Genomic DNA, 26650 nt, shown 5'->3' with positions numbered 1-26650 from the left:
CTCCTACGAAAACATTGTCAAATATGTGTTTCTTAGGTTCATGGTACAGAAGAAGAGTCAAACTACCACCAGGGCCACACAACTACCCCTGGAAATGCTCAGAACTCCTACGAAACCCTTGTCAAATATGTGTAGTCAACTTGGGGGCTGAAATGCTTGACAATACAGCCTTTAAACTTGAGTGTTAGGTCTTGCTAAGGGTAAAGTTTGGGGTATACGCTATAGCTGCGCATGGCCTCAGTGCTCATCCCTGTCACACTGGTGGAGGGAGCCCATTACCCCGGGACACAGGGCTAGTGTGACACCCGGGTTACCTCAGTGTGCCTCCCCCAGGGGTCCCCAGGTACACGTTTATCCCCCAGCCATAAAGGGAGGATGAGCAGCTGGGAACAGGGCCGGGATTCGAAGCAAGGCTCGTGGATTCGTGGGTATACACGCTAACCACCGCACCACGGAGCCACACGCGAGATCATTTGGAGACGATTGGAAGACTTTTATGTGTGTGTGTGTGTGTGTGTGTGTGTGTGTGTGTGTGTGTGTGTGATTTTTAGATTTCTCTCTCTCTCTCTCTCTCTCTCTCTCTCTCTCTCTCTCTCTCTCTCTCTCTCTCTCTCTCTCTCTCTCTCTCTCTCTCTCTCTCTCTCTCTCTCTCTCCCCCACCCCCCCAACGCGCAGACTACCAACACACTCACAAACACGTAATACAATAAACAACTCTCGACATGAAATAAAGGGAAGACAAATGGTAACATAACAGCTTCACCACAAGGGTACAGCTGGGCGGTATCTCGAAGCGTTATCGGTAATCTAATCACGGACAGGAACCCTTATCTGTGCTCAACGGGGCGGGATGGGCGGAGGCAGTGTCGTAGTGGTTGTGTTGGGAGAGAGAGAAGCAAAGTGTTCTTGAACCGAGGTGTGTGTGGGTGTGTTAAGGGGTAGATTTACATAGCTTTACATAGATCTTCAGACCACACCGAGCCTATGGTCCAGACTAGGTGGTTTGTCCGGGTATCGGTTTAACCCGGTAGCAGCGACGGGCCAAATTTGTGGCTTTACCGTGTAGCAGCGACGGGCCAAAATAGATGATACGTAATCTGATCACAAATGCTTTGATATATATTATGTTGTGATATTATTATGTTTGTGTGAGGGGTGATTTTTTCTCATTTTTCTCGCTTGGAGGGACCATTAAGAAACATGATCCCCGCTGCTACCACCACCACCGGGTTAAAATCGACCGTTTTTGGAAGCCTCTCATATAAGTTGCTGGGATTTTCATGACCTAGCGAAGTTAAATCCTGTTAAAGTTTATTGCATCCAAGACTTTGCGTTTCTCCTTTTAGTGAATATCAAGTTGATGGAATTGTCAGTCAAGCTTGTTTTTACCCTGGTGGTGGTGGGAGCAGCGGGGGTCATGTTTCTTAATGGTCCCTCCAAGCGAGAAAAATGAGAAAAAATCACCCTCACACAAACCATTTCATAATATATATCAAAGCATTTGTGATCAGATTATGTATCATCTATTTTGGGGGGTTTATATCATGGCACAAATTTGGCCCGTCGCTGCTACACGGTAAAGCCACAAATTTGGCCTGTCGTTGCTACACGGTAAAGCCACAAATTTGGCCCGTCGCTGCTACACGGTAAAGCCACAAATTTGGCCCGTCGCTGCTACACGGTAAAGCCACAAATTTGGCCCGTCGCTGCTACACGGTAAAGCCACAAATTTGGCCCGTCGCTGCTACACGGTAAAGCCACAAATTTGGCCTGGCCCGTCGCTACACGGTAAAGCCACAAATTTGGCCCGTCGCTGCTACAAGGTAAAGCCACAAATTTGGCCCGTCGCTGCTACACGGTAAAGCCACAAATTTGGCCCGTCGCTGCTACACGGTAAAGACACAAATTTGGCCAGTCGCTGCTACACGATAAAGACACAAATTTGGCCCGTCGCTGCTACACGGTAAAGACACACACAAATTTGGCCCGTCGCTGCTACACGGTAAAGACACACACTAATTTGGCCCGTCGCTGCTACACGGTAAAGCCACACACAAATTTGTCCCGTCGCTGCTACACGGTAAAGCCACACACAAATTTGGCCCGTCGCTGCTACACGGTAAAGACACACACAAATTTGGCCCGTCGCTGCTACACGGTAAAGCCACAAATTTGGCCCGTCGCTGCTACACGGTAAAGACACACACAAATTTGGCCCGCCACTGCTACACGGTAAAGCCACAAATTTGGCCCGTCGCTGCTACACGGTAAAGCCACAAATTTGGCCCGTCGCTGCTACACGGTAAAGCCACAAATTTGGCCCGTCCCTGCTACACGGTAAAGACACAAATCTGGCCCGTCGCTGCTACACGGTAAAGACACAAATTTGGCCCGTCGCTGCTGCACGGTTAAAGGAGTCAGTCGTGTTGCACTGGACCACTGAGGGAAGGCGGCGGGAGTTTATTCCATTCTCGCACTACAACGTTGGTGAAGAAAAAATTGGTGCAGGCTGAATTTATTTGATTGCACTTAAGTTTTGTGGCGTTATTTCTCGTTCGGAACGTGTCGGTGGTCAGAAACAATTTGGGTTTGTTTTTAAATATTCAATCAATAGTATTTTTGGGCATCGTGTCGGACAGGACTATATATAAGGAGTGTGTGTGTGTGTGTGTGTGTGTGTGTGTGTGTGTGTGTGTGTGTGTTTATCTATTTTTTCTTACTTCTTTAATATTTTCCTTAAAATGACAACTATTACTACTACTACTACTACTACTACTACTACTACTACTACTACTACTACTACTACTACTACTACTTTTACAACAAAGGATACAGCTCAAGGGCACAAAAAAAGGAAACGACAAAAAAAATAGCCCGCTACTACTACTACTACTACTACTTTTTTTAAACGGGCCTCCATCTATTAGAGTTGCGTTGTGAGCGGTATATTTTCTCATATCCTTTCACAAAGCAATTCATTGGCCCCACCCCGCCAATGACTGTGGCCGACAACCATCTTTATTTAATATTACAAACTTTACTAAACATTTTATTTTTAAGCTAACAGAGCTTGTGGTTGATACGACTATCAACCACCGTCGCCTCAAAGTCCAGGTCAGCAATGCGGGTGGTTTTGGGTGCAGGTGACCTGGTTCCTCTCAGGCAGACCAAGGCTGACCTCAGGAGGGAGAAGGACAGCCTGCATCTCATCCAGGCAACCACACTGCTTCTTGGCTACTGTTTCTTATCCGCCAGTGTTTCGGCGAGTCTTGCGTAGAAGCTCTGCGCCCTTGGTCCCATCCCTCCTGCCGTCGTGAATACTACCGGGGTGAAGGAGCCCTGGTCCACATTCTGTATTCTTTCTTCATATGCTCTGTTCTTCTCTTGTTCGTTTCTTCTGTGGGCTGCATCAAGGGTCAGGTCTCTGTGGCAATGGGCCATGGGATCAAAGATCCTTATGTCAAAGTATGCCCTTTGTCCACGAGCCCAAAACCCTCTGGCGCTAACATCCACTCGTGCTTCGTTCGAAACATTAGCGGTGCGTCTGGCGAGGTGTTCGCCTTGCAGAGGGAGCAGCATGGGTTCCACAGTCACGTCGTGGCAGACTTCTTTCAGCATCTGAGCTGTTACATCTCTTACTTCATCATGTCTCATGCAGACGAAACCTCCTCTCTTGCATGTCATGGCATGATTTTGGTTGAAGGGTGAGCCACAGTTACACATGTTTGGGAGCCCATCCACTGGCCAGCCATACCTGAGGGCAAGGGCATCAGTAAATTCTTTTTTGTTTAAGTTGAAGCCTTTTGCCCTGATAGGTAGTGTGGTTAGCCAGTTTGAAGCGCCCACTTCCTGTGCAATATCTGTCCTCCTCCTTGTGTCTTCTGGGAGTTCTCTCATTAGGTCACTCAGAGTGTCTCTCTGTTTTCCTTCTCTGTTTATGGAGATTTCATTCCTTAGTGACCTAATATCTTGAGGGTTGTCTTCTCCCCTTTCATTTTGATTGGTAATATATCCGGTCAAGGAGGCTGTGATTCGGATTGAGTTCCCGAATTCAGACTCAGCCAGATTTTGCGGGTTGGTGATGCCGAGCCCACCCATTCTTGGCGGCAACTCCAGCAATCTTCTCTCCTGGTCACTGGGACATCTCCCATTTGCTATCGCCGGTATGAAGGTGTTTCTGATAGCATCTTCCAGAGGTTTTAGTAACGGAGCAACATCAGGAACTGTCCTCATGAGGTAGTTCCATTTATGCTTGACACCGTACGTAAATGCTGCATAGGCTGCCTGCGGTTCTGTTTTGGCGATCTCGCTCAGTCTCTGCAGTTCGGACTCCCAGCGCTTTACAGCCGTTTTCACTACTACTACTACTACTACTACTACTACTACTACTACTACTACTACTACTACTACTACTACTACTACTACTACTATTACTACAACTACTACTACTACTACTACTACTACTACTACTACTACTACTACTACTACTACTACTACTAATACTAATACTACTACTTCAACTATTACTACTACTGCTACTACTACTACACTACTACTTCAACTATTACTATAACTACTACTACTACTACTACTACTACTACTACTACTACTACTACTACTACTACTACCACTACGTCCTCACCCACAGAATCGCAGAGCAGCAGGAAGATGGACAGCCGCAGAGACGGAGAGAGAGACAAATGGAATTCAATGGGAAGGGAAGCGAGGGAACAAGACAGATCGAGGTTGTCATCATCATCATCATCATCAGAGTCATCGGCTTCAGAGCCCTTCAGCGACAGTAGGGAGGTAAGGACATTCTGCTGTGTGCTTCCTTCCCCCAGGTTCCATAAGTCATGATTTTAAGGCAACGCTGAATGGATTACGGAGGAAGTTTTTATTTTTTATTATTTTTCATAGCAGAGGAGACAGTGCAAGGACGTTAAAAAAAAAAAAGAGTTACTACTACCACTACTACTACTACTACAACTACTACTATTACTATTACTATTACTACTACTACTACTACTACTACTATTACTATTACTACTACTACTACTACTACTACTACTACTACTACTGCTTCCACTACCACCACTACTACTACTACTACTACTACTACTACCACAAGTGTCTTTTCAGGAGGGCACGAAGCATCTACCGGCCGAAGATGTGGAGACGAAGGAGAAGAGATGGGAGGCGGAGGAGATGAAGAGGAGAATGGAGGAGATGAAGAGGAGAATGGAGGAGATGGAAAAAGAGATGAGGATGCTGAAGAAAGAGTTGAAGGAGAAGGACACTGAAAAGGTAGGTTGCAATAACGCAGTGAATAACCTCGAAGTGTTGCCATATCGCTGAGTGCCGGGCAACATTTTAACCCGGTGGTGGTGGTAGCAGCGGGGATCATGTTTCTTAATGGTCCCTCCAAGCGAGAAAAATGAGAAAAAATAATCACTCACACGAACCATTTCATAATATATATCAAAGCTTTCGTGATCAATTTATGTATCATCTATTTTGGGGGGTTTAAATCATGGCACAAATTTGGCCCGTCGCTGCTACACGGCAAAGCCACAAATTCGGCCCGTTGCTGCTACACGGTAAAGCCACAAATTTGGCCCGTCGCTGCTACACGGTAAAGCCACAAATTTGGCCCGTCGCTGCTACACGGTAAAGCCACAAATCTGGCCCGTCGCTGCTACACGGTAAAGCCACAAATCTGGCCCGTCACTGCTACACGGTAAAGCCACAAATTTGGCCCGTCGCTGCTATTCCGGGTTAAGTATTAGCCAGGGCAGCATACCGGCAGAGCCAGAGATGAACTGCAGAGTCACGATGCCGGCGGCCACTTCTGCTGCCTCTCCCTGCCGTCCTTCCCCCGCTGCGGTCACGAAGGGAAGGCGACCCGCTGGTACCCGTGGAGGCTGGAAACACCTTTAATCAACCCACAACAAGGCGATGCCCAGAGCTGTTAATGGGGGGGTCATCTTCCACTAAATGTGGCCCTGTGTAGCCACTTGAAGGGAGTGGGGAGCGAGGCGGGCAAAGTCAGCTGGGTGGGTCGGGATGTTGAAAAACTGACATTTTTCTTTTTTTTCTTCTTTTTTTTTTTTTTACGTCGTGTCCTATTGCGCCGGTAGGCTTCTTTTTTTTTTTTTTTTACGTTGTTGCCTATTGCGCCCGTAGGCATCTTCCCGGTGGGGCCTGATGGTCGGCCCAAGGCTTCTTCCAGGTGGGGCCTGATGGTCGGCCCAAGGCTTCTTCCAGGTGGGGCCTGATGGTCGGCCCAGCCCGTTCTGGCGCAGGCAAGTGTTTATAGTGGCGCCATCTTGCATTGGCTCATGCTGCCCCCCGGAACTCGTACTTGATTCGCTTGGACGGCTTCCTCTAGAGTCCGGGTTGATGGGTGGTCTTCAGGACAGCATGTGGGTAGTTTTAAGCCACTCGGCGGTGACCGAAAAATCCGAGTGGTAGCGTGAGGATTCGAACCCGCGTCGTCCTTCACGCGGTCCATTCTACCCGGTGGATCCTGATGGTCGGCCCAAGGCTTTTTCCCGGTGGGACTTGATGGTCGGCCCAGCCCGTTCTGGCGCAGGCGAGTGTTTATAGTGGCGCCATCTTGCATTGGATCATGCTGCCTTCCCGGAGCTCATCTTTAATCCTAGAATCTAGAGTCCGGGTTGATGGGTGGTCTTCTGGACAGCATGTGGGTAGTTTTAAGCCACTCGGCGGCGGCTGAAAAATCCCAGCTTGGTGGCACCGGGCGGGGATTGAACTCGCGTCCTCCTGAACGCGGCGCCGTCACGCTATCCATTCAGCCACCGCCTCCTGCTGGTGAAACGAAAATCTACGAATGTTCTCTGGCGCGGTGACCTTCCGGCTCGTCGGTGGCGCAGTTGTTCGCTGACCCGATTTCTACTTAGAATGCCCGGGTTCGATGGCAAAGTCTCAGTGGTGTACATTTTAAAAGAGTACGTTATTATTATTATTATTATTATTATTATTATTATTATTATTATTATTATTATTATTATTATTATTATTATTATTATTATTATTATTATTATTATTATTATTATTATTATTATTTTCATTATTGTTATTAATGTTTTTATCATCATTCTTCTTCTTCTTCTTCTTCTTCTTCTTCTTCTTCTACTTTTTCTTCTTCTAAACATTGTTATGATTGATTTAATTCATACTTCGCCTTCACCACTACTACTACTACTACTACTACTACTACTACTACTACTACTACTTTAACCGCCTCCTCTCCTCCCTAGATACTGCTTGAAGATCGAATAAGGGAGATGGAGAGAAGTATGAAGAGGGAGAAGGAGGCGGAGGTGGAGGAGGCGAAGAGACGGATGGCGAAGGAGAGGAGAGAAGAGTGGATGGCGTGGGAGGAGGAGAAAATAAGGTTGGAGAAAGCGTGGGAGGTGGAGAGGGCATCGCTGGAGGCGTGTGGGAATGAGAAGACCAAGCTGGAGGAGGCGAATGGAGCGTTGAGGCGGAGAGCAGAACACTACCAGGTTTGTTTTCAGAATGTTCGTCTTTCTAGATAGTCACTTTGTCTGCTTTGTGAGGGAACATGAACCGTTTGCATATAAGGAGTATGGAGTATGCATCTCACGTGTGGGGGGCTCCACTCACTCAGCTCTTCTGGACAGAGTGGAGGCTAAGGCTCTTCGTCTCATCAGCTCTCCTCCTCCTACTGATAGTCTCCTACCTCTTAAATTCCGCCGCCATGTTGCCTCTCTTTCTATCTTCTATCGATATTTCCACGCTGACTGCTCTTCTGAACTTACTAACTGCATGCCTCCCCTCCTCCCGCGGCTCCGCTGCACGAGACTTTCTACTCATGCTCATCCCTATACTGTCCAAACCCTTTATGCAAGAGTTCACCAGCATCTTCATTTTTTCATCCTTCACGCTGGTAAACTTTGGAACAATCTTCCTTCTTCTGTATTTCCTCCTGCCTATGACTTGAACTCTTTCAAGAGGAGGGTATCTGGACACCTCTCCTCCCGAAATTGACCTCTCTTTAGGCCACCTCTTTAGATTATTTTTTGGGAGCAGCGAGTAGCGGGCTTTTTTTTATTATTGTTCCCTTTTTATTGTGCCTTTGAGCTGTCTCCTTTGTTCTAAAACACACACACACACACACACACACACACACACACACACACACACTCCAGGCTTGGGTTTAAGTACATTTTTTGCACTCCTAGCTCTTCCCCACGGCCCAAGCTAGACCATACCTTTGTCACTCCCTCACCCTGGCCTCTCCTCCACCCTTGCAGGTCGTCAACACCACACCACACACGCGTCTGCATATTCTTATTGTACTCGAAAGAACTCGTAAAACTGTCGAGTATTTGGGGCAGAGTACAAAAAGGGAACAAGGACGTTTTAACACACACACACCCCATCACCTGCTCAAGGGGGGACAGTAACCACTCCTAGTCTGCGGGAAAAACATGGTGTGTGTGTGTGTGTGTGTGTGTGTGTGTGTGTGTGTTTGAGGGGAAAGAGTTTGATTACGACGTGCAGTGTGATTTTTTTTTTACGTCTACGCCTATAGCGCCGGTAGGCTTGCTTGAGGGGCCTGGATGGTGTTTGGCCCCAGCCCGTCATGGCGCAGGCAAGTGTTTATAGTGGCGCCATCTTCTCTTGGCTCATGTTGCCCCCCGGAACTCCTTCTTGATTCACTTGGACGGTTTCCTCTAGAGTCCGGGTTGATGGGTGGTCTTCAGGACAGCATGTGGGTAGTTTTAAGCCACTCGGCGGTGACTGAAAAATCCCAGGTGGTAGCGTGGGGATTCGAACCCGCTTCGTCCATTACGCGGTGAATGTGGGCCCAGCACGCTACCACTCAGCCACCGCCTACCCTAAATGATGATATCCTTCCCGTCACGACTCATGTGTTTTGCAGGGAGCATCTATTGAGCTGCAGGAGAGGATTGAGCAACTCGAGGGTGACCTGCGCCGGTTGGAGGGAAGGGAAGAGGCGCTTCTGGAGAACTATAATGAACTTGACTATTTCAAGAAGGTAAAAGTTTGCCTGGTTCCAATACTATCGCCTTAGTCCTTCCCTGTACTAATGATGGTGGGGGTGGTGATGGTGGTGATGATGATGATAAGAACGCATTAAACCATCATTTTGTCCTGTTGAAATAATTGACTTTAATCGGAGTCTATAAGAATACAGACTCTAGTATGGAGTATAGGGCCTGCGTGGTTGGGACTTCTATGTAAATCTATGTAACTCTCTCTCCCCCCCCCCCCAACCCCCAAGCGCTGCGTGGCCATCTTGAGGGGCGAGAGGGTGGACACAGGCACGGTACGAGAGTTTATCGAAGACGCGGCGGGCAAGGGTGAGTGATACGCTTGTTGGGGCCAAGGCCTTCGATAGGGTTAACATGAGCGCTGTGACTGGGTGCTGTCCGACACAAGGTAGAATTTCTTGACCTCACTGTTTTATGTTTTTGTCGAAGTGGGAAGCTTTTCTAGACCTTGAAGAAAATATGAAAACTGTAACTGGCTGCTTGTTGGGGGCCAAGGCCTTCGATAGGGTGAACATGAGCGCCATAACTGGCTGCTTCCCAGGTCAAGGAACATATCACAGAACTCGCGAATTCATATATTTAAAAACGTGGGGAGAGTTTATGTGTGTGTGTGTGTGTGTGTGTGTGTGTGTGTGTGTGTGTGTGTGTGTGTGTGTGTGTGTGTGTGTGTGTGTGTGTGTGTGTGTGTGTGTGTGTGTGTGTGTGTGTGTGTGTGTGTGTAGTACTCAAGTTTTAACCCATCCGCTGTGACTGGCACGGATTTGGCTTTCACTGGTAGCCCGGTAACATACACTCCCAGGTCTTTCTCTGCCTCTGTGGTGGATAGTGGAGTGTTTCCCATGTGGTATTGGTGTGCTGGATATCCCTTCACTGGTAGCCTGGTAATATACACTCCCAGGTCTTTCTCTGCCTCTGTGGTGGATAGTGGAGTGTTTCCCATGTGGTATTGGTGTGCTGGATATCCCTTCACTGGTAGCCTGGTAAAACACACTCCCAGGTCTTTCTCTGCCTCTGTGGTGGATAGTGGAGTGTTTCCCATGTGGTATTGGTGTGCTGGATATCCCTTCACTGGTAGCCCGGTAACATACACTCCCAGGTCTTTCTCTGCCTCTGCGGTGGATAGTGGAGTGTTTCCCATGTGGTATTGGTGTGCTAGATATCCCTTCACTGGTAGCCTGGTAACACACACTCCCAGGTCTTTCTCTGCCTCTGTGGTGGATAGTGGAGTGTTTCCCATGTGGTATTGGTGTGCTGGATATCCCTTCACTGGTAGCCTGGTAACATACACTCCCAGGTCTTTCTCTGCCTCTGTGGTGGATAGTGGAGTGTTTCCCATGTGGTATTGGTGTGCTGGATATCCCTTCACTGGTAGCCTGGTAACATACCTCCCAGGTCTTTCTCTGCCTCTGTGGTGGATAGTGGAGTGTTTCCCATGTGGTATTGGTGTGCTGGATATCCCTTCACTGGTAGCCTGGTAACATACACTCCCAGGTCTTTCTCTGCCTCTGTGGTGGATAGTGGAGTGTTTCCCACGTGGTATTGGTATGCTGGATATCCATTCACTGGTAGCCTGGTCACATACAATCCCAGGTCTTTCTCTGCCTCTGTGGTGGATAGTGGAGTGTTTCCCATGTGGTATTAGTGTGCTGGATATCCTCTCCCAAGGTGCAGGATTATACATTTTTCTTCACTGAAATGTAGCAGCCACTTCGTGTTCCATTCCCGTAGCTTGGTGAGGCCTGACTGTAGGAAATCCGCAGTCAAGGGGTTAATCTAGTCAATGCTTCCTCATGATCGATACAAACCACACGTCATGATGTGTTGCACTTTGATGAATTTTGCGACATCTTGCTCAATGGCGTGGCTGGGTTACTTATTGAGCACTCGGCACCTCCCTCTCCCCCCGACCTACGACCACCGTTGTCAGATTATCGTACCCAGAGGATGGTATTTACCGGTTTCTGACGCCTAGCTATTGCCAAGAAGCATCAGGAATTAGCTATTCTAACGATAACTATGAATGAGGCTCGTTATTGGGACCCAGAGTTTTGGGGGTCAGAAATTGATAAATAAAGAGGCTGTGTACGACAATCTGGTAACGTTGCCTACGACCCCTCTCTGTCTCCCTCTCCTTGATCTCACGTCTCTGTCCCTTTGCCTCATCTCCCTCCCTTTGTAAGCCGCTGCAGACATCGTGGCCCCCAAGCGGTCACCAGCGGCGCTTCCTCGAGTCACTCACTCCCCCACCTCCCAGCACCTTCCTCTCCCCCTGACCTACGACCCCTCTCTGTTTCCCTCTCCCTGATTTCCCGTCTCTCCGTCCCTTGCTTTGCCTCATCTTCCTCCCTTTGTAAGCCGCTGCAGTCATCGTGGCCCCCAAGCGGTCACCAGCGCCGCCTCAAGACATTTCGCCGCCCAAGAACACATATTTGACAAGGCTATCGTAGGAGTTGTAGGCATTGCCGGGAGTAGTTTTATGACCCTGATGCTAGTTTGACCCTTCCGCTGTACCGTGAACCTGAAGAAACAGTCATAAGAACCCGACTGATCCACTCTTTGACCTTTAGAAATAGCTGATGTGTGAAATGAAAGTGTTTTGTAATACCGACCTGTAGACTCACTCTCTCCCTCACCTCCCGCCAGACGAGCTGCAGCTTCACGTGGCTGTCTCCCTGGGCTTGGACAGACACGTGGAGGGTTTACTGCGAAGGCTCAACGGCACGGAGCGGAACGACAGGCGTGAGTAACACAGCCTTAGGTAATAAGCTGGGGGAGGCGGTGGCTGAATGGATAGCGTGACGGCGCCGCGTTCAGGACGACGCGAGTTCAATTCCTACCCGGTGCCACCAAGATGGGATTTTTCAGCCACCGCCGAGTGGCTTAAAACTACCCACATGCTGTCCAGAAGACCACCTATCAACCCGAACTCTAGATTCTAGGATTAAAGATGAGCTCCGGGAGGGCAGCATGAGTCAATGCAAGATGGCGCCACTATAAACACTCGCCTGCGGCAGAACGGGCTGGGCCGACCATCAGGCCCCACTGGGAAAAAGCCTTGGGCCGACCATCAGGATCCACCGGGAAGAAGCCTTGGGCCGACCATCAGGTTCCACCGGGGAGAAGCCTACCGGCGCAATAGGCCACGACGTAAAAGAAGAAGAAAGAAAACAAAAACAAAAACGCAGCATCACGGGATATCGCTGGAATGACTGGATACTCCCAGTGATTACCTGATGTTTTTTATTTTTTTTTATTTATTAATTTAATTTTTTTTTACGTCGTGGCCTATCGCGCTGGTAGGCTTCTTCCCGGTGGATCCTGATGGTCGGCCCAAGGCTTCTTCCCGGTGGATCCTGATGGTCGGCCCAAGGCTTCTTCCCGGTGGATCCTGATGGTCGGCCCAAGGCTTCTTCCCGGTGGATCCTGATGGTCGGCCCAAGGCTTCTTCCCGGTGGATCCTGATTGTCGGCCCAAGGCTTCTTCCCGGTGGATCCTGATGGTCGGCCCAAGGGTTCTTTCCGGTGGATCCTGATTGTCGGCCCAAGGCTTCTTCCCGGTGGATCCTGATGGTCGGCTCAAGGCTTCTTCCCGGTGGATCCTGATGGTCGGCCCAAGGCTTCTTCCCGGTGGATCCTGATGGTCGGCCCAAGGCTTCTTCCCGGTGGATCCTGATGGTCGGCCCAAGGCTTCTTCCCGGTGGATCCTGATGGTCGGCCCAAGGCTTCTTCCCGGTGGATCCTGATGGTCGGCCCAAGGCTTCTTCCCGATGGGGCCTGATAGTCGGACCAGCCCGTTCTGGCGCAGGCGAGTGTTTCTAGTGGCGCCATCTTGCATTGGCTCATGCTGCCCTCCCGGAGCTCGTCTTTAATCCAAGAATCTAGAGTCCGGGTTGATAGGTGGTCTGGTGGACAGCATGTGGGTAGTTTTAAGCCACTCGGCGGGGGCTGAAAAATCCCAGTTTGGTGGCACCGGTCGGGGATTGAACTCGCGTCGTCCTGAACGCGGCGCCGTCACGCTATCCATTCATCCACTGCCTCCCCATTATATTACATTCTCCACAAAGGCCATGAACACGTCTCTCCCCTTTCTCTCCTTACGGCACAGGCTGGAGCGCCCTACAGCTGGCGGTCGCTCGCGGAGACAACAAGACCGTCAGAAAATTGTGGGACCAGCGATCAGCCAGGGAGGAGTGCCCGCCGCTGCTGCACTTGGCCGCCGCTAACAGGCAGAGAGACACCGCCGAGATGCTCAAGAAGAAGAAGATGAAGTTGGAAGCAGAGTACCAGGGCGTGACAGCGTGGGACGTGGCCCAAGCGATGGAGCACTGGGAGATGACGGATATATTGAACAAGAGGAACGGGCTGATGTGCTGGAAGGTATGTGTGTGTGTGTGTGTGTGTGTGTGTGTGTGTGTGTGTGTGTGTGTGAGCGTGTGTGTGTGTGTGTGTGTGTGTGTGTGTGTGTGTGTGTGTGTGTGTGCGCGCAACTCACTCCCTCTCTTAGTTCCAGGTCGCCAAGCCGGTTCACCCGCAGGTCATCGAGGAACTGCGTCTGTTTGTGAGTATTGTTTTTTTTCTTTCTTATTTATTATATGTTATTTATCTATCTATTAACTATTCGTTTGGTATTAGTGATCCCCCCTCCTCCTCTTCCTCCTCCTCCTCCTCCTCCTCCTCCTCCTCCTCCTCCTCCTCCTTTTCTGCTTAACATGTTTCCTTTATCATCTTCTTCTCTTCTTATTCCTCCTCCTCCTCCTCCTCCTCCTCCTCCTCTTCCTGCTCCTCCTCCTCCTCTTCCTCTTCCTATTTTTCTGCCTAACATGTTTCCTTTATCATCTTATTCCTCCTCCTCCTCGTCCTCCTCCTCCTCCTCTTCCTCCTTTTCTGCCATCCATGTTTCCTTTATTTTCTCCTTCTCTTCCTCCTCCTCCTCATCATCATCATTAAAAAAAGCCTTTATTCTTCTGTATTTCTTATTTCCTCGGACAAACAAACACCCTCGAAATTGATAGTTCTCTCCTCGGCGTCTACCTCAGCACATAATATATTAGAGGACCGCCTTGAGGGTGAACTTAACTATTTTGCCTCCCCCGTTGCCTGCCTCTTACAAACTCAGTCCATCCGTCACTTCTTCCCGTCCCTTCCTTTTTTTTTTTTTTACTACGAAGGAGACAGCTCAAGGGCACAAAAAAGGAAACAATAATAAAAAAAGCCCGCTACTCGCTGCTCCTACAAAAATGAATCCAGAGAGGTGGCCGAAAGAGAGGTCAATTTCGGGAGGAGAGGTGTCCTGATACCCTCCTCTTGAAAGAGATCAAGTCGTAGGCAGGAGGAAATACAGATGAAGGAAGATTGTTCCAGAGTTTACCAGCGTGAGGGATGAAAGAGTGAAGATGCTGGTTAACTCTTGCATGAGGGGTTTGGACAGTATAGAAATGAAAGAGTGAAGATGCTGGTTAACTCTTGCATAAGGGGTCTGGACAGTATAGGGATGAAAGAGTGAAGATGCTGGTTAACTCTTGCATAAGGGGTCTGGACAGTATAGGGTTGAAAGAGTGAAGATGCTGGTTAACTCTTGCATAAGGGGTTTGGACAGTATAGGGATGAAAGAGTGAAGATGCTGGTTAACTCTTGCATAAGGGGTCTGGACAGTATAGGGATGAAAGAGTAAAGATGTTGGTTAACTCTTGCATAAGGGGTTTGGACAGTATAGGGATGAAAGAGTGAAGATGCTGGTTAACTCTTGCATAAGGGGTCTGGACAGTATAGGGATGAAAGAGTGAAGATGCTGGTTAACTCTTGCATAAGGGGTCTGGACAGTATAGGGATGAAAGAGTGAAGATGCTGGTTAACTCTTGCATAAGGGGTTTGGACAGTATAGGGATGAAAGAGTGAAGATGCTGGTTAACTCTTGCATAAGGAGTCTGGACAGTATAGGGATGAAAGAGTGAAGATGCTGGTTAACTCTTGCATAAGGGGTTTGGACAGTATAGGGATGAAAGAGTGAAGATGCTGGTTAACTCTTGCATAAGGGGTCTGGACAGTATAGGGATGAAAGAGTGACGATGCTGGTTAACTCTTGCATATGGGGTTTGGACAGTATAGGGATGAAAGAGTGAAGATGCTGGTTAACTCTTGCATAAGGGGTCTGGACAGTATAGGGATGAAAGAGTGAAGATGCTGGTTAACTCTTGCATAAGGGGTCTGGACAGTATAGGGATGAAAGAGTGAAGATGCTGGTTAACTCTTGCATATGGGGTTTGGACAGTATAGGGATGAAAGAGTGAAGATGCTGGTTAACTCTTGCATGAGGGATTTGGACAGTAAAGGGATAAGGGAATGAAGATGCTGGTTAACTCTTGCATGAGGGATTTGGACAGTAAAGGGATAAGGGAATGAAGATGCTGGTTAACTCTTGCATGAGGGATTTGGACAGCAAAGGGATAAGGGAATGAAGATGCTGGTTAACTCTTGCATGAGGGATTTGGCATGCAGTTAGCAAGTACAGAAGAGCAGTCAGCGTGAAAATAGCGATAGAAAGAAAGGCAACATGGCGGCGGAAATTAAGAGGTAGAAGACTATCAGTATTCTTGGCAGATAAGAGTTAATCTAATCAGCAGCGTGTAACCTTCTCCCTGATAACACAGACCCAGAGGCACATTCACTCACTTCCTCACCCTCCGCTGTCCCCTGAGCCTCTCCTCCTTCTCCTCCTCCATGTTCATTCTTATGCTGTTGCTCGTGTGCGCCTTCAAGACAATCCTTCACTCGTTAATTTTATCATGTCTCTCCTTGACCTATTGGCTGTTTGCTCCACTGTCCTATTTTGAAGTTACTGGAGCTATCGTTTGTGTTCCCTGTGTATTCTGCATGAGGTTGGTACGTAAGGTTCTTGGCTGCACCTATTCTCTGTTCTCTTCTCTGTTGTCCCTCTATTTTGAAGTTACTGAAGCTATTGTTTGTTTTCCCTGTGTATTCTGTATGACTTTCACACATACGGCCTTTTTATATATCCGTCAATTTATCTCTTATCTCCTTCTCGTTTTCACTTCTCCCTACGTCCCTTTTCCTACCTGGTTTCCCTCGCTGTCCATCCCAGTGCTGGACCTTCGTGCGATACCTTCCCGCATTCGGCAACACAGCCCACCCGTCTATTCAATTCTCTCTCGCTTCAACTCCTTTCCCCGTACACCCTCGATCCCTCCCCCTCCACCCGCTAACCAAGACAGTCAGGATAGATCTAGCGGTGACTCGTCGCCTCCAGCCATGAAACACTCCAGACAGGGCAAAAGAAAGGGCAAGAAACGATCGAAGGTGAGTCGGTAACGAACGAGTGCCAGTGAGTGAAGGGACGTGAGTGACATGAGTTCTGGGAAGTGACGAAGTAGGAGGCGATGGCTGAATGGATAGCGTGACGGCGCCGCGTTCAAGAGGACGCGAGTTCAATCCCCGCCCGGTGCCACCAAGCTGGGATTTTTCAGCCTCCGCCGAGTGGCTTAAAACTACCCACATGCTGTCCAGAAGACCACCTATCAACCCGGACTCTAGATTCTAGGATTAAAGATGAGCTCCGGGAGGGCAGCATGAGGCAATGCAAGATGGCGCCACTATAAATATTGGTATATTGTAAGGGGTGGTGGTCAGTGTGTGTGTCTGCGTGTGTGTGTGTGTGTGTTTTAAGTTCTGGCCTATAGTTTGTGGTCGGCCCAATCAAGTGTTTAAAGTGGCGCCATCTCTCCTTGGCTCATGCTGACCCCCGGAGCTCATTCTTGATTCACTTGGACAGTTCCTCTAGAGTCCGGGTTGATGGGTGGTCTTCAGGACAGCATGTGGGTAGTCTTAGGCCACTCGGCGGTGACTGAAAAATCCCAGGTGGTAGCGTGGGGATTCGAACCCGCACGCTAACCACTCAGCAACGGCACTTTTTGTGTGTACGTGTGTCAATACATGTTTTTATTGATATCTGTGTGTGTGTGTGTGTGTGTGTGTGTGTGTGTGTGTGTGTGTGTGTGACTGCCTCTCTCTCCCTACAGATGCATCAGAACTACACTACCGGCGCGGGGTCATCGTCGATCAGGGCAGAAGAGGGATTGGACCTTGAGGTATGTTGCTGTTGGTGGTGTTAGTGGTGGTGGTGGTGTTGTTGGTATTAGTGGTATTGGAGGTGATAATAGTAATGATAATAATGATAATGATAATAATAATAATAATAATAATAATAATAATAATAATAATAATAATAATAATAATAATAATAATAATAATAATAATAATAATAATAATAATAATAATAATAATAATAATAATAATAATAATAATAATAATAATAATAACAACAACAACAACTCTTACAGCAGGGAAGTTTGGAAGAGGAGGAGGAAAGAGAACAAAGAGGAGGAAGAGGAGGAGGATCGCAAATTGCCGGAGGAGGAAGTCTGAAATATGAGGAAGAAAGAGGAGGAAGAGGAGGAAGAGGAGGAGGATCGGAAATTGCCAGAGGAGGAAGTTTGAAATATGAGGAAGAAAGAGGAGGAAGAGGAGGAAGAGGAAGAGGAGGAGGATCGCAAATTGCCGGAAGTCTGAAATATGAGGAAGAAAAAGGAGGAAGAGGAGGAAGAGCAAGAGGAAGTCTGAAAAATGAGGAAGAAAGAGGAGGAAGAGGAAGAGGAGGATCGGAAATTGCCGAAGAAGGAAGCTTGAAAGATGAGAAACTAAGAGGAGAAAGAGGAAGAGGAAAGAGGATACCAGATTATGAGATCACTGACGAGGGGGCCGCGACGAAGGCGAAGAGGGGAAAGCAGATGGAAGGAGTGGAGGAGAGGTGGAAAAGTGGAGGAAAAAGACAGGAGGAGAGAGCAAAGGTGAGGAAAATGAATGTGTTTTCTTTTAAGTTTTTCTATTTCGTTTTTTTTTCTGTGATTTCTGCTTGCATTTTTCTTTTGCTGTCCAAGTCTGTAATGCAAGAGTCGGTCAGTATCTTCGCTCTTTCATCTCTCACTGTTCTAATGTTCTAATGTTTCTGTTCATTTTCCTTTTGCTGTCCAAGTTTCTAATGCAAGAGTCGGTCAGTATCTTCGCTCTTTCATCTCTCACTGTTCTAATGTTCTAATGTTATTCTGGAAGACTTGAAGAGTTGCTTTTTATAGAGTGACTTCGTAAAACTTCCAAAATATCTGCTCATTTTCCTTTTGCTGTCCAGGTTTCTAATGCAAGAGTCGGTCATTATATTCGCTCTTTCATCCTTCACTGTTTTAATGTTATTCTGGAAGAGTTGAAGAGTTGCTTTTTATAGAGTGACTTCGTTAAACCCCAAAAATATCTGTTCATTTCCTTTTGCTGTCCAAGTTTCTAACGCAAGAGTCGGTCAGTATCTTCGATCTTTCATCCATCACTGTTTTAATGCTATTCTGGAAGAGTTGAAGAGTTGCTTTTTATAGAGTGACTTCGTAAAACCCCTAAAATATCTGTTCATTTCCTTTTGCTGTCCAAGTTTCTAACGCAAGAGTCGGTCAGTATCTTCGCTCTTTCATCCTTCACTGTTTTAATGTTATTCTGGAAAAGTTGAAGAGTTGCTTTTTTCTAAATTCTTTATTGGGTGACTTCGTATGACCTTCAAAGTATTTCTGTTCATTTTCTTTTTGCTGTCCAAGTTTCTAATGCAAGAGTTGGTCATTGGCTGTGCGATCTCTCATATCTTGCGTTCCGAGTAATTATATTCTTCCCAATGTTCCTCTTTATTCGCACGACTGAAGTATTTCTCTTTTAGTTCATTTTCCTTTTGCTGTCCAAATTTCTAATGCAAGAGTTGGTCAGTGTCTTTGCGAACTCTCATATCTTGCGTTCCGAGTAATTATATGTTTCTCAATGTTCCTCTTTATTTGAACGACTTAAAAGTATTTATGTTTTAGTTCATTTCCCTTTTGCTGTCCAGGTTTCTAATGCAAGAGTTGGTCAGTGTTTTTGCGATCTTTCATATCTTGTCTTCGTGGTAATTACGTATATACTATCACACATTCCTCTTGATCTGAATGACTTAAAAGTATTTATGTTTTAGTTCATTTCCCTTTTGCTGTCCAGGTTTCTAATGCAAGAGTTGGTCAGTGTCTTCGCTCTTTCGTCCTTCTATTTCACTGTTTCAAAGTTGTGTTCGCGGTAATTCTCTACTTTCCAATGTTCTTCTTAATGGTTGTAAGATTAATGAAGTTAATTTCTCTGTTGTCCAAATTCCTAATGCAAGAGTTAATCGGTATCTTCGCGCTCTCATCCTTCTGTATTTCACTTTGCTAATGTTGCGTTCGTCTTCTTTGCAATGTTCCTCTTAATGGTTGTGAGGTTAGGTTCATTTCTCTGTTGTCCACATTCCTTATGCAAGAGTTAACCGGTATCTCCGCGCTCTCATCCCTCTTTATTTCACTATTTTAATGTTTCGTTCGTAGTGAGATCTTCTTTGCAATGTTCCTTCTTATGACTGTTTGAGTTTAGCTTTGCTTAGGTTCATTTCTCTGTGATCCTAATTCCTAATGCAAGAGTTGATCGGCATCTCCGCTCTTTCATCCTTCTTTATCTCACTATTCTAACGTTGCGTTCGTGGTGAGATATTCTTTGCAATGTTCCTTCTTATGACTGTTTGAGTAGCTTTGTTAAGGTTCATTTCTCTGGGGTTCTAATTCCTTATGCAAGAGTTGATCGGTATCTTCGCGCTCTCACCCTTCTTTATTTCACTATTCTAATGTTGTATTCCTAGTAAATCTCTACTTTCAAATGTTCCTCTTAATTATTGTATGATTTGATGTGCTGAAAAGTTGCCATCAGTGTGTTTTCCTCTTTAAACTTTCCAAGGCTTTCTTTGTTTTGTTCTTCGTCTGAAAATATCAATCTAACACCTCCCGCTCCCGTCCCCTAAGTCAAGTCACTCTGCTTCAAAACTGCGACCGGTACGCGCAGGAGGCGGTTTTGGGGCGGAGCAGCGGGATGACGTCATTTGAAGCTTAAAAAAAAATAAAATACCCGCCAGTTCAGGGGTGACTAAAGTTGGGGCCGTGTGTGCACTCTGGATGTGCATTCTTGCCTTCTTTCACAGCGCGTTCAGGCAAGCCAGTGACGAAAAAATGTCTTTTTATTGTGCTATTGCGTGACTAATTCCAATGCCTACAAACGGCGGTGTGGGGTGTGAGGGAGGGCATGTTGAAGTGATTTATTTAAATTAGTCCGCCTTTCCTCGTTTTCTCTAAATCCCTGTTTCTACATTCTCTAGTTTGGCTCCAAGCAGTGTCACGCATAAATCACGCCTCGGCCGTGTCTCCTCCCACAAACCTGCGTAGGACTTGACTTGGTGTATACAGACTAAGCCCGTCCCTTCCCTCAGGACTTGGGACCGTTGCCGCGGGGTCTGCCTAACTTGGGCCAGACTTGCTACATGAACTGTGTCCTGCAAAGCTTGTACCACCTGCAGCCACTCGCCGAGGTCTTCAGGTAAGGAGATAGCTCGGAGGAATGTAGTGAAAAATTGGATATAGTGAGTATTGATATAATGTAGAAGATGGAATGGAAAGTAGAAGTTGGAATATAGTAAAAGATTTGGAATAAGACTCTATGACTCTTCCATGCTCCTCCTCCTCCTCCTCTTCATCCTTCTCCTCTTCCTCCTTCTCTTCCTTCTCTTCCTCTTCCTCCTCCTCCTCTTCCTCCTTCTCTTCCTCCTCTTCCTCCTTCTCTTCCTTCTCTTCTTTCTTCTCCTCTTCCTCTTCTTCCTCCTCCTCGTTCTCCTCCTTGTTCTCGTTCTACTTTTTCCTCCTCCTCCTCCTCCTCCTCCTCTTCCTCCTCCTCTCCTTCCTCTTTCTCCTCCTCCTCGTCCTCCTCCTCCTCCTCTTCCTCCTTCTCTTCCTCTTTCTCCTCTTTCTCCTCTTCCTTCTTCTATTCCTCCTTTTCTTCCTCCTCCTCCTCCTTCTCCTCCGACTCCTCCTTTTGTTAATTTTCTCCTTTTGTTAATTTTCCATAACTTACTTCCTCCACTTTCCTCTACTTTCCCTCCTCCTCCTCCTCCTCCTTCATCTTCCACCTTTGATTAGATAGTTATTGTAGCGCCACAAACAGCCTCGTAAGGCCAGGCAGGTCTGCTGTTGTTTGTTCTTCCTTTGTGTTCCTCCTCCTCCTCCTCCTCCTCCTCCTCCTCCTCTTTTTCCTCTTCCTAAACAGAAACTTCGCGTCTATGTTCACGGTCGAGAATACCCAGTCCGTACCCGAGAGCCCAACCCCACCGATGGGAATCACTCCCCTAGAAATTGGCACAATCGACGAACGGGATGTGAAAAAGTACCTAGACAAACTCGAGATAAACAAGTCCACCGGACCCGACGACTTGTCACCCAGGCTGCTCAAAAAACTCAAGCAGCAAATCCTCAAGCCACTCACCGCCATCTACAATCTGTCACTACAACAAAACAAAGTCCCAAAAGACTGGAAACAAGCGAACGTAACACCGATCTACAAAAAGGGAGACAAAAGCGTGGCCCTAAACTACAGACCAATCAGCTTGACCTCAGTGGCGGGAAAAATCCTCGAGAAGATCATCAGAGACAAACTCGTTAGGTTCCTTGAAGACAACAACATCATTTCCGATGCTCAGCACGGTTTCAGGAACAAGCGCTCATGCTTAACCAATTTATTGGACTTCTTCCAAGGTATCTATGAAATCTGGGATAATCATATCCCCAGTGATGTTATATATCTAGACTTTCAGAAAGCCTTTGACAAAGTGCCACACGAAAGACTCCTTAAGAAACTTAAGTCGGCGGGATTAGGCGACAATCTGACAGCGTGGATCAAAGACTGGCTCACTGGAAGAAAACAACGAGTCTTACTCAACGGACAGGCCTCCGAGTGGCTCCCGGTCACAAGTGGAGTGTCAGTGGAGGGGTCAGTGCTGGGACCCATACTTTTCATCATATATATCAAACGACCTAGAACTAGGATTAAAATCCAATCTTTCAAAATTTGCCGACGACACAAAGATGGGTGGGAAGGCCCTCACGACGGCAGACTGCGAAATTATCCAGAGAGACCTGAACCAGATCACTCGGTGGTCGGAAAAATGGCAGATGCATGTCCTTCAACACTATCAAATGTAAAGTAATGCATATCGGATCCAGAAACAGCAACCACACATACCACATGGGTGGCGAACCACTACATGTAGTGCAAAAAGAAAGAGACCTCGGGGTCACCATCAGCAGTGACATGAAACAAACAAAACACTGCAAGTTCGCCTGTAAGAAAGCCAATACAATGCTTGGGTTCATAGCGAGGAACTTCGAATACAAGACACCGAGAGTTATGTTATCCTTGTATAATTCGCTGGTAAGGCCCCACCTGGAATACGCCGTGCAATTCTGGTCTCCTAATTAAAGGAAAGACATTGAATTACTTGAGAGAGTACAGCGCCGCGCCACGAAGATGATACCATCACTGAGGACGAAGCCCTATGAAGAGCGACTCGAGCGACTCAACCTCTTCACGTTGGAAAAGAGACGCCTGCGGGGAGACATGATACAAGTCTTTAAGTACCTGAACAAGCTCAGCAACGTTGATCACTCCAAACTCTTCACGCTACAAACCAACCTGAGAACAAGAAACAACGGAAAAACAATTCAAGCAAATCATGCAATACCGACATCGGCAGGAGTTATTTCTCGAATAGAATTGTTCGCCACTGGAACAGCCTTCTTGCAGAAGTGGTTAGCGCAGAGACCATCAACTCCTTCAAGAAACGCATTGATCGCCACTTTGCTGCATCGGGAGTGAACTGAACGTTCCCAAGAGTAGGTACACAAGTGCTTTAATCCTTCCCTGCAAGCCACTCCTATGGCAAACGGATTGATTAAATCACTGAACGCAGGCAGCCTAGTAAAGAGCCAACAGGCTTTCTGCTGCCTGCTAGTCCATGTTTCCATGTTTTCCTCCTCCTTCTCGACCTCCTCCTTGTTCTCGTTCTTCTTTTTCGTCGTCCTCTTCCTCCTCCTCCTCCTCCTCCTCCTCCTCCTACTACTACTACTACTACTACTACTACTACTACTTCTATTAACCTTCAGTCCCTTCTTTCCGTGTCCGCAGAGAGCTCCAAGGGCCGAGTAACCAAGGCGAGGTGGTTCTGGCGACCATGAACCTCTGGGCGGCTCTGCGGGATGGAAGGGACTTAGAGGGCAGAGTTAAACATATGAAGGTAGGTGGTGGTGGTGGTGGTGGTGGTGGTAGTGGTGGTGGCGGTGGTTATGGTGGTGGTGGTGGTGGTGGAGTGGTCAACATGAACAGATTACACTAAGCAAACTTAAACGACTCTATCTCAGGTTAAATCTTATTGTTGGATGCTGGGAAAGGTTGAATCTTATTGGTGGATGCTGGGAAGGGTTGAATCTTATTGGTGGATGCTGGGAAAGGTTGAATCTTATTGGTGGATGCTGGGAAGGGTTGAATCTTATTGGTGGATGCTGGGAAGGGTTGAATCTTATTGGTGGATGCTGGGAAGGGTTGAATCTTATTGGTGGATGCTGGGAAAGGTTGAATCTTATTGTTGGATGCTGGGAAAGGTTGAATCTTATTGGTGGATGCTGGGAAAGGTTGAATCTTATTGGTGGATGCTGGGAAGGGTTGAATCTTATTGGTGGATGCTGGGAAAGGTTGAATCTTATTGTTGGATGCTGGGAAAGGTCGAATCTTATTGGTGGATGCTGGGAAGGGTTGAATCTTATTGGTGGATGCTGGGAAAGGTCGAATCTTATTGGTGGATGCTGGGAAGGGTTGAATCTTATTGGTGGATGCTGGGAAAGGTTGAATCTTATTGTTGGATGCTGGGAAAGGTTGAATCTTATTGGTGGATGTTGGGAAAGGTTGAATCTCACTAGTGGATGCTGGGAAAGGTTGAATCTTATTGTTGGATGCTGGGAAAGGTTGAATATTATTGGTGGATGCTGGGAAGGGTTGAATCTTATTGATGGATGTTGGGAAAGGTTGAATCTTATTGGTGGATGCTGGGAAAGGTTGAATCTTATTGTTGGATGCTGGGAAAGGTTGAATCTTATTGGTGGATGCTGGGAAAGGTTGAATCTTATTGTTGGATGCTGGGAAAGGTTGAATATTATTGGTGGATGCTGGGAAGGGTTGAATCTTATTGGTGGATGTTGGGAAAGGTTGAATCTTATTGGTGGATGCTGGGAAAGGTTGAATCTTATTGGTGGATGCTGGGAAAGGTTGAATCTTATTGTTGGATGCTGGGAAAGGTTGAATCTTATTGTTGGATGCTGGGAAAGGTTGAATATTATTGGTGGATGCTGGGAAGGGTTGAATCTTATTGGTGGATGTTGGGAAAGGTTGAATCTTATTGGTGGATGCTGGGAAAGGTTGAATCTTATTGGTGGATGCTGGGAAAGGTTGAATCTTATTGGTGGATGCTGGGAAAGGTTGAATCTTATTGGTGGATGCTGGGAAAGGTTGAATTTTACTGAACCAGGCAAGATGGCGCCACTATAAACACTTGCCTGGGCCACTTACGGGATAGGCCGACAAGATGCCTAGCCTAGCGACGTATAGGCCTAACGTGAAAAAAAACGAAAATACAGTTTGAAACACTTTTTGGTAAACAACAAAAATATAGATTGTAAATTTCAATGCTAAAAAAAAAAAGAAGTCTCTCTCTCTCTCTCTCTCTCTCTCTCTCTCTCTCTCTCTCTCTCTCTCTCTCTCTCTCTCTCTCTCTCTCTCTCTCTCTCTCTCTCTCCCTTTCTTCCTGTTGTCTCCTCCTCTCCTCTCTCCCTTCACCTCCCCTTCTTCCCTTCTTCCCAGGGGTTTCGTGGTGCAGTGGTTAGCAGCTTAGCACACTCGGCTCAGAACCGAGAGAGCCCGGGTTCAATTCCCGGGCGGAGTGGAAATATTTTGGCGGCTTTTCCGATACCCTACGCCCCTGTCCACCCAGCAGTGTACCAGGGGTGGGTTTCATCAAAGTTCCCAAGTCCTTGGAAGTGTGCTCAAGGAGTCCCAAGCGTGCGAGAAACCTTGGGCATGTTTCACGAAAGCTCCCAAGCCTTGGAACTCTGCCATCTCGCTCGCCGCCTTGGGAGGCCGCGCGGGGTCTCCCAAGCGCTCCCAAGGAAGGTTCCAAGCGTCAGACTGTAAACATGGCAGCCCGTGAACAACCCCGCCAGCACCCCAAGGAATTTTCGCCCGAGAAGGGACATCTTTAATGAGTACGATGACACCGAGTTCAAGAAGAGGTACAGGGTGGATCGTGCTGGCCTGTTGTTCGTCACTGACTTGGTGCGACACGTGATTGACAACAGGACTGAGAGGAGCCGTGCGGTCACAGCGGAGCTGAAAGTGGCGTTGACTCTGCGATACTTCGCCACCGGGAAAATGCAGCCGTGCAGCGCAGATGACTTTGGAGTTTCCCGGGCCACAGTCAGCAGAATCATCACCCAGACCGTGGATGCTCTCGTGACACAAGAGAATATGAGGCGGTTCATGGGCTTCCTTTTAAACCGGGGGAGCAGCAGAGAATGAAGGCGGAGTTTGCCGATATTGCTGGTTTTCCTGGTGTGGTGGGTGCTGTTGATGGCACCCACGTAAGAATAGTGGCCCCACATGAGCATGAAAAAGTTTACGTCAACCGCAAGAACTACCACAGCATCAATGTGCAAGGATTATTTGATGCACAGTACAAGCTACGGGCCATGGTGGCGAGGCGGCCAGGGTCTACTCACGACTCACTAAATGTTTGTTTACACCGTGGTGCCGTTGAAGTTGCAGACGAAACAAAAATACGTGCACATATTCCTTACAATGAAGATACTATCGCTGTATTTCAACTAAATATCAATTGTTTATATTTATAATTCCATAATTATACATAGGAAGTGTAATTTAGGTTAATTGAAGACAAATTAGACGTCAAAGTGACGCGGAAGATTGGCAACGCTGGTTTCTCCCAAGACCGCCCCCAATCCTACTTGGAAGTGCTTGTGGCGCGGTGATGAAACACGCCCAAGAAATTCTCCCAACTGCGCGTGACGTCACCACACTTGGGAGTGCACTATGATGAAACCCACCCCAGGTATTAATCGGGGGTTATGTCCCGTCTCCTGGGGTCTGTTCCCTTCTCCTATAATTCCTTCCCCTCCTGTCTCTCTCCGGTATATGACCACAGATGTTGCGTCGACTAAACGAAACTTTCCAACTGTTCCCTTCTCCTATAATTCCTTCCCCTCCTGTCTCTCTCCGGTATATGACCACAGATGTTGCGTCGACTAAACGAAACTTTCCAACTGTTCCCTTCTCCTATAATTCCTTCCCCTCCTGTCTCTCTCCGGTATATGACCACAGATGTTGCGTCGACTAAACGAAACTTTCCAACTGTTCCCTTCTCCTATAATTCCTTCCCCCCCTGTCTCTCTCCGGCATATGACCACAGATGTTGCGCCCACTAAACGAAACTTTCCAACTGTTCCCTTCTATAATTCCTTCCCCTCCTGTCTCTCTCCGGTATATGACCACACATGTTGCGCCGACTAAATCAAACTTTCCAACTGTTCCCTTCTT

The 26650-nt window shown here is 47.3% G+C and overlaps 2 protein-coding genes across 3 annotated transcripts in view; one reads left to right on the top strand and one right to left on the bottom strand.

Moving 5' to 3' along the window:
* LOC126995004 (uncharacterized) overlaps positions 1-23243 on the bottom strand; it is a 49038-nt gene extending 25795 nt beyond the window's left edge. The window contains exon 1 of the transcript XR_007749779.1: positions 23149-23243. The gene's annotated coding sequence lies outside the window, so the exon portion shown is untranslated. The remainder of the gene's footprint in view (positions 1-23148) is intronic.
* Positions 853-24696, top strand: LOC126995000 (trichohyalin-like). 2 transcript variants are annotated; one of them, XR_007749775.1, is made up of 16 exons: positions 853-916; positions 4649-4809; positions 5143-5307; positions 7284-7532; positions 8936-9052; positions 9299-9377; positions 11712-11807; positions 13173-13444; positions 13572-13625; positions 17101-17169; positions 17422-17928; positions 20433-20539; positions 23177-23439; positions 24070-24189; positions 24250-24309; positions 24430-24696. XR_007749775.1 is itself a non-coding variant. In XM_050854269.1 (14 exons), the coding sequence occupies exons 2-14, from the start codon at positions 4669-4671 to the stop codon at positions 23382-23384; spliced, it is 1929 nt and encodes a 642-aa protein (XP_050710226.1). In that variant the 5' UTR covers positions 853-916; positions 4649-4668; the 3' UTR covers positions 23385-23399. The 2 variants fall into 2 exon arrangements, 1 of the variants encoding a protein (XP_050710226.1); XM_050854269.1 differs by lacking the exons at positions 24070-24189; positions 24250-24309; positions 24430-24696 and having other exon boundaries at positions 17422-17475; positions 17611-17928; positions 23177-23399.
* Positions 24697-26650: the final 1954 nt, after the last annotated feature.

Source organism: Eriocheir sinensis, unplaced genomic scaffold (assembly GCF_024679095.1).
Source record: "Eriocheir sinensis breed Jianghai 21 unplaced genomic scaffold, ASM2467909v1 Scaffold95, whole genome shotgun sequence".
NCBI classification, from domain to species: Eukaryota; Metazoa; Arthropoda; class Malacostraca; order Decapoda; family Varunidae; genus Eriocheir; species Eriocheir sinensis.
This window is presented reverse-complemented; position numbering and strand designations above follow the sequence as displayed.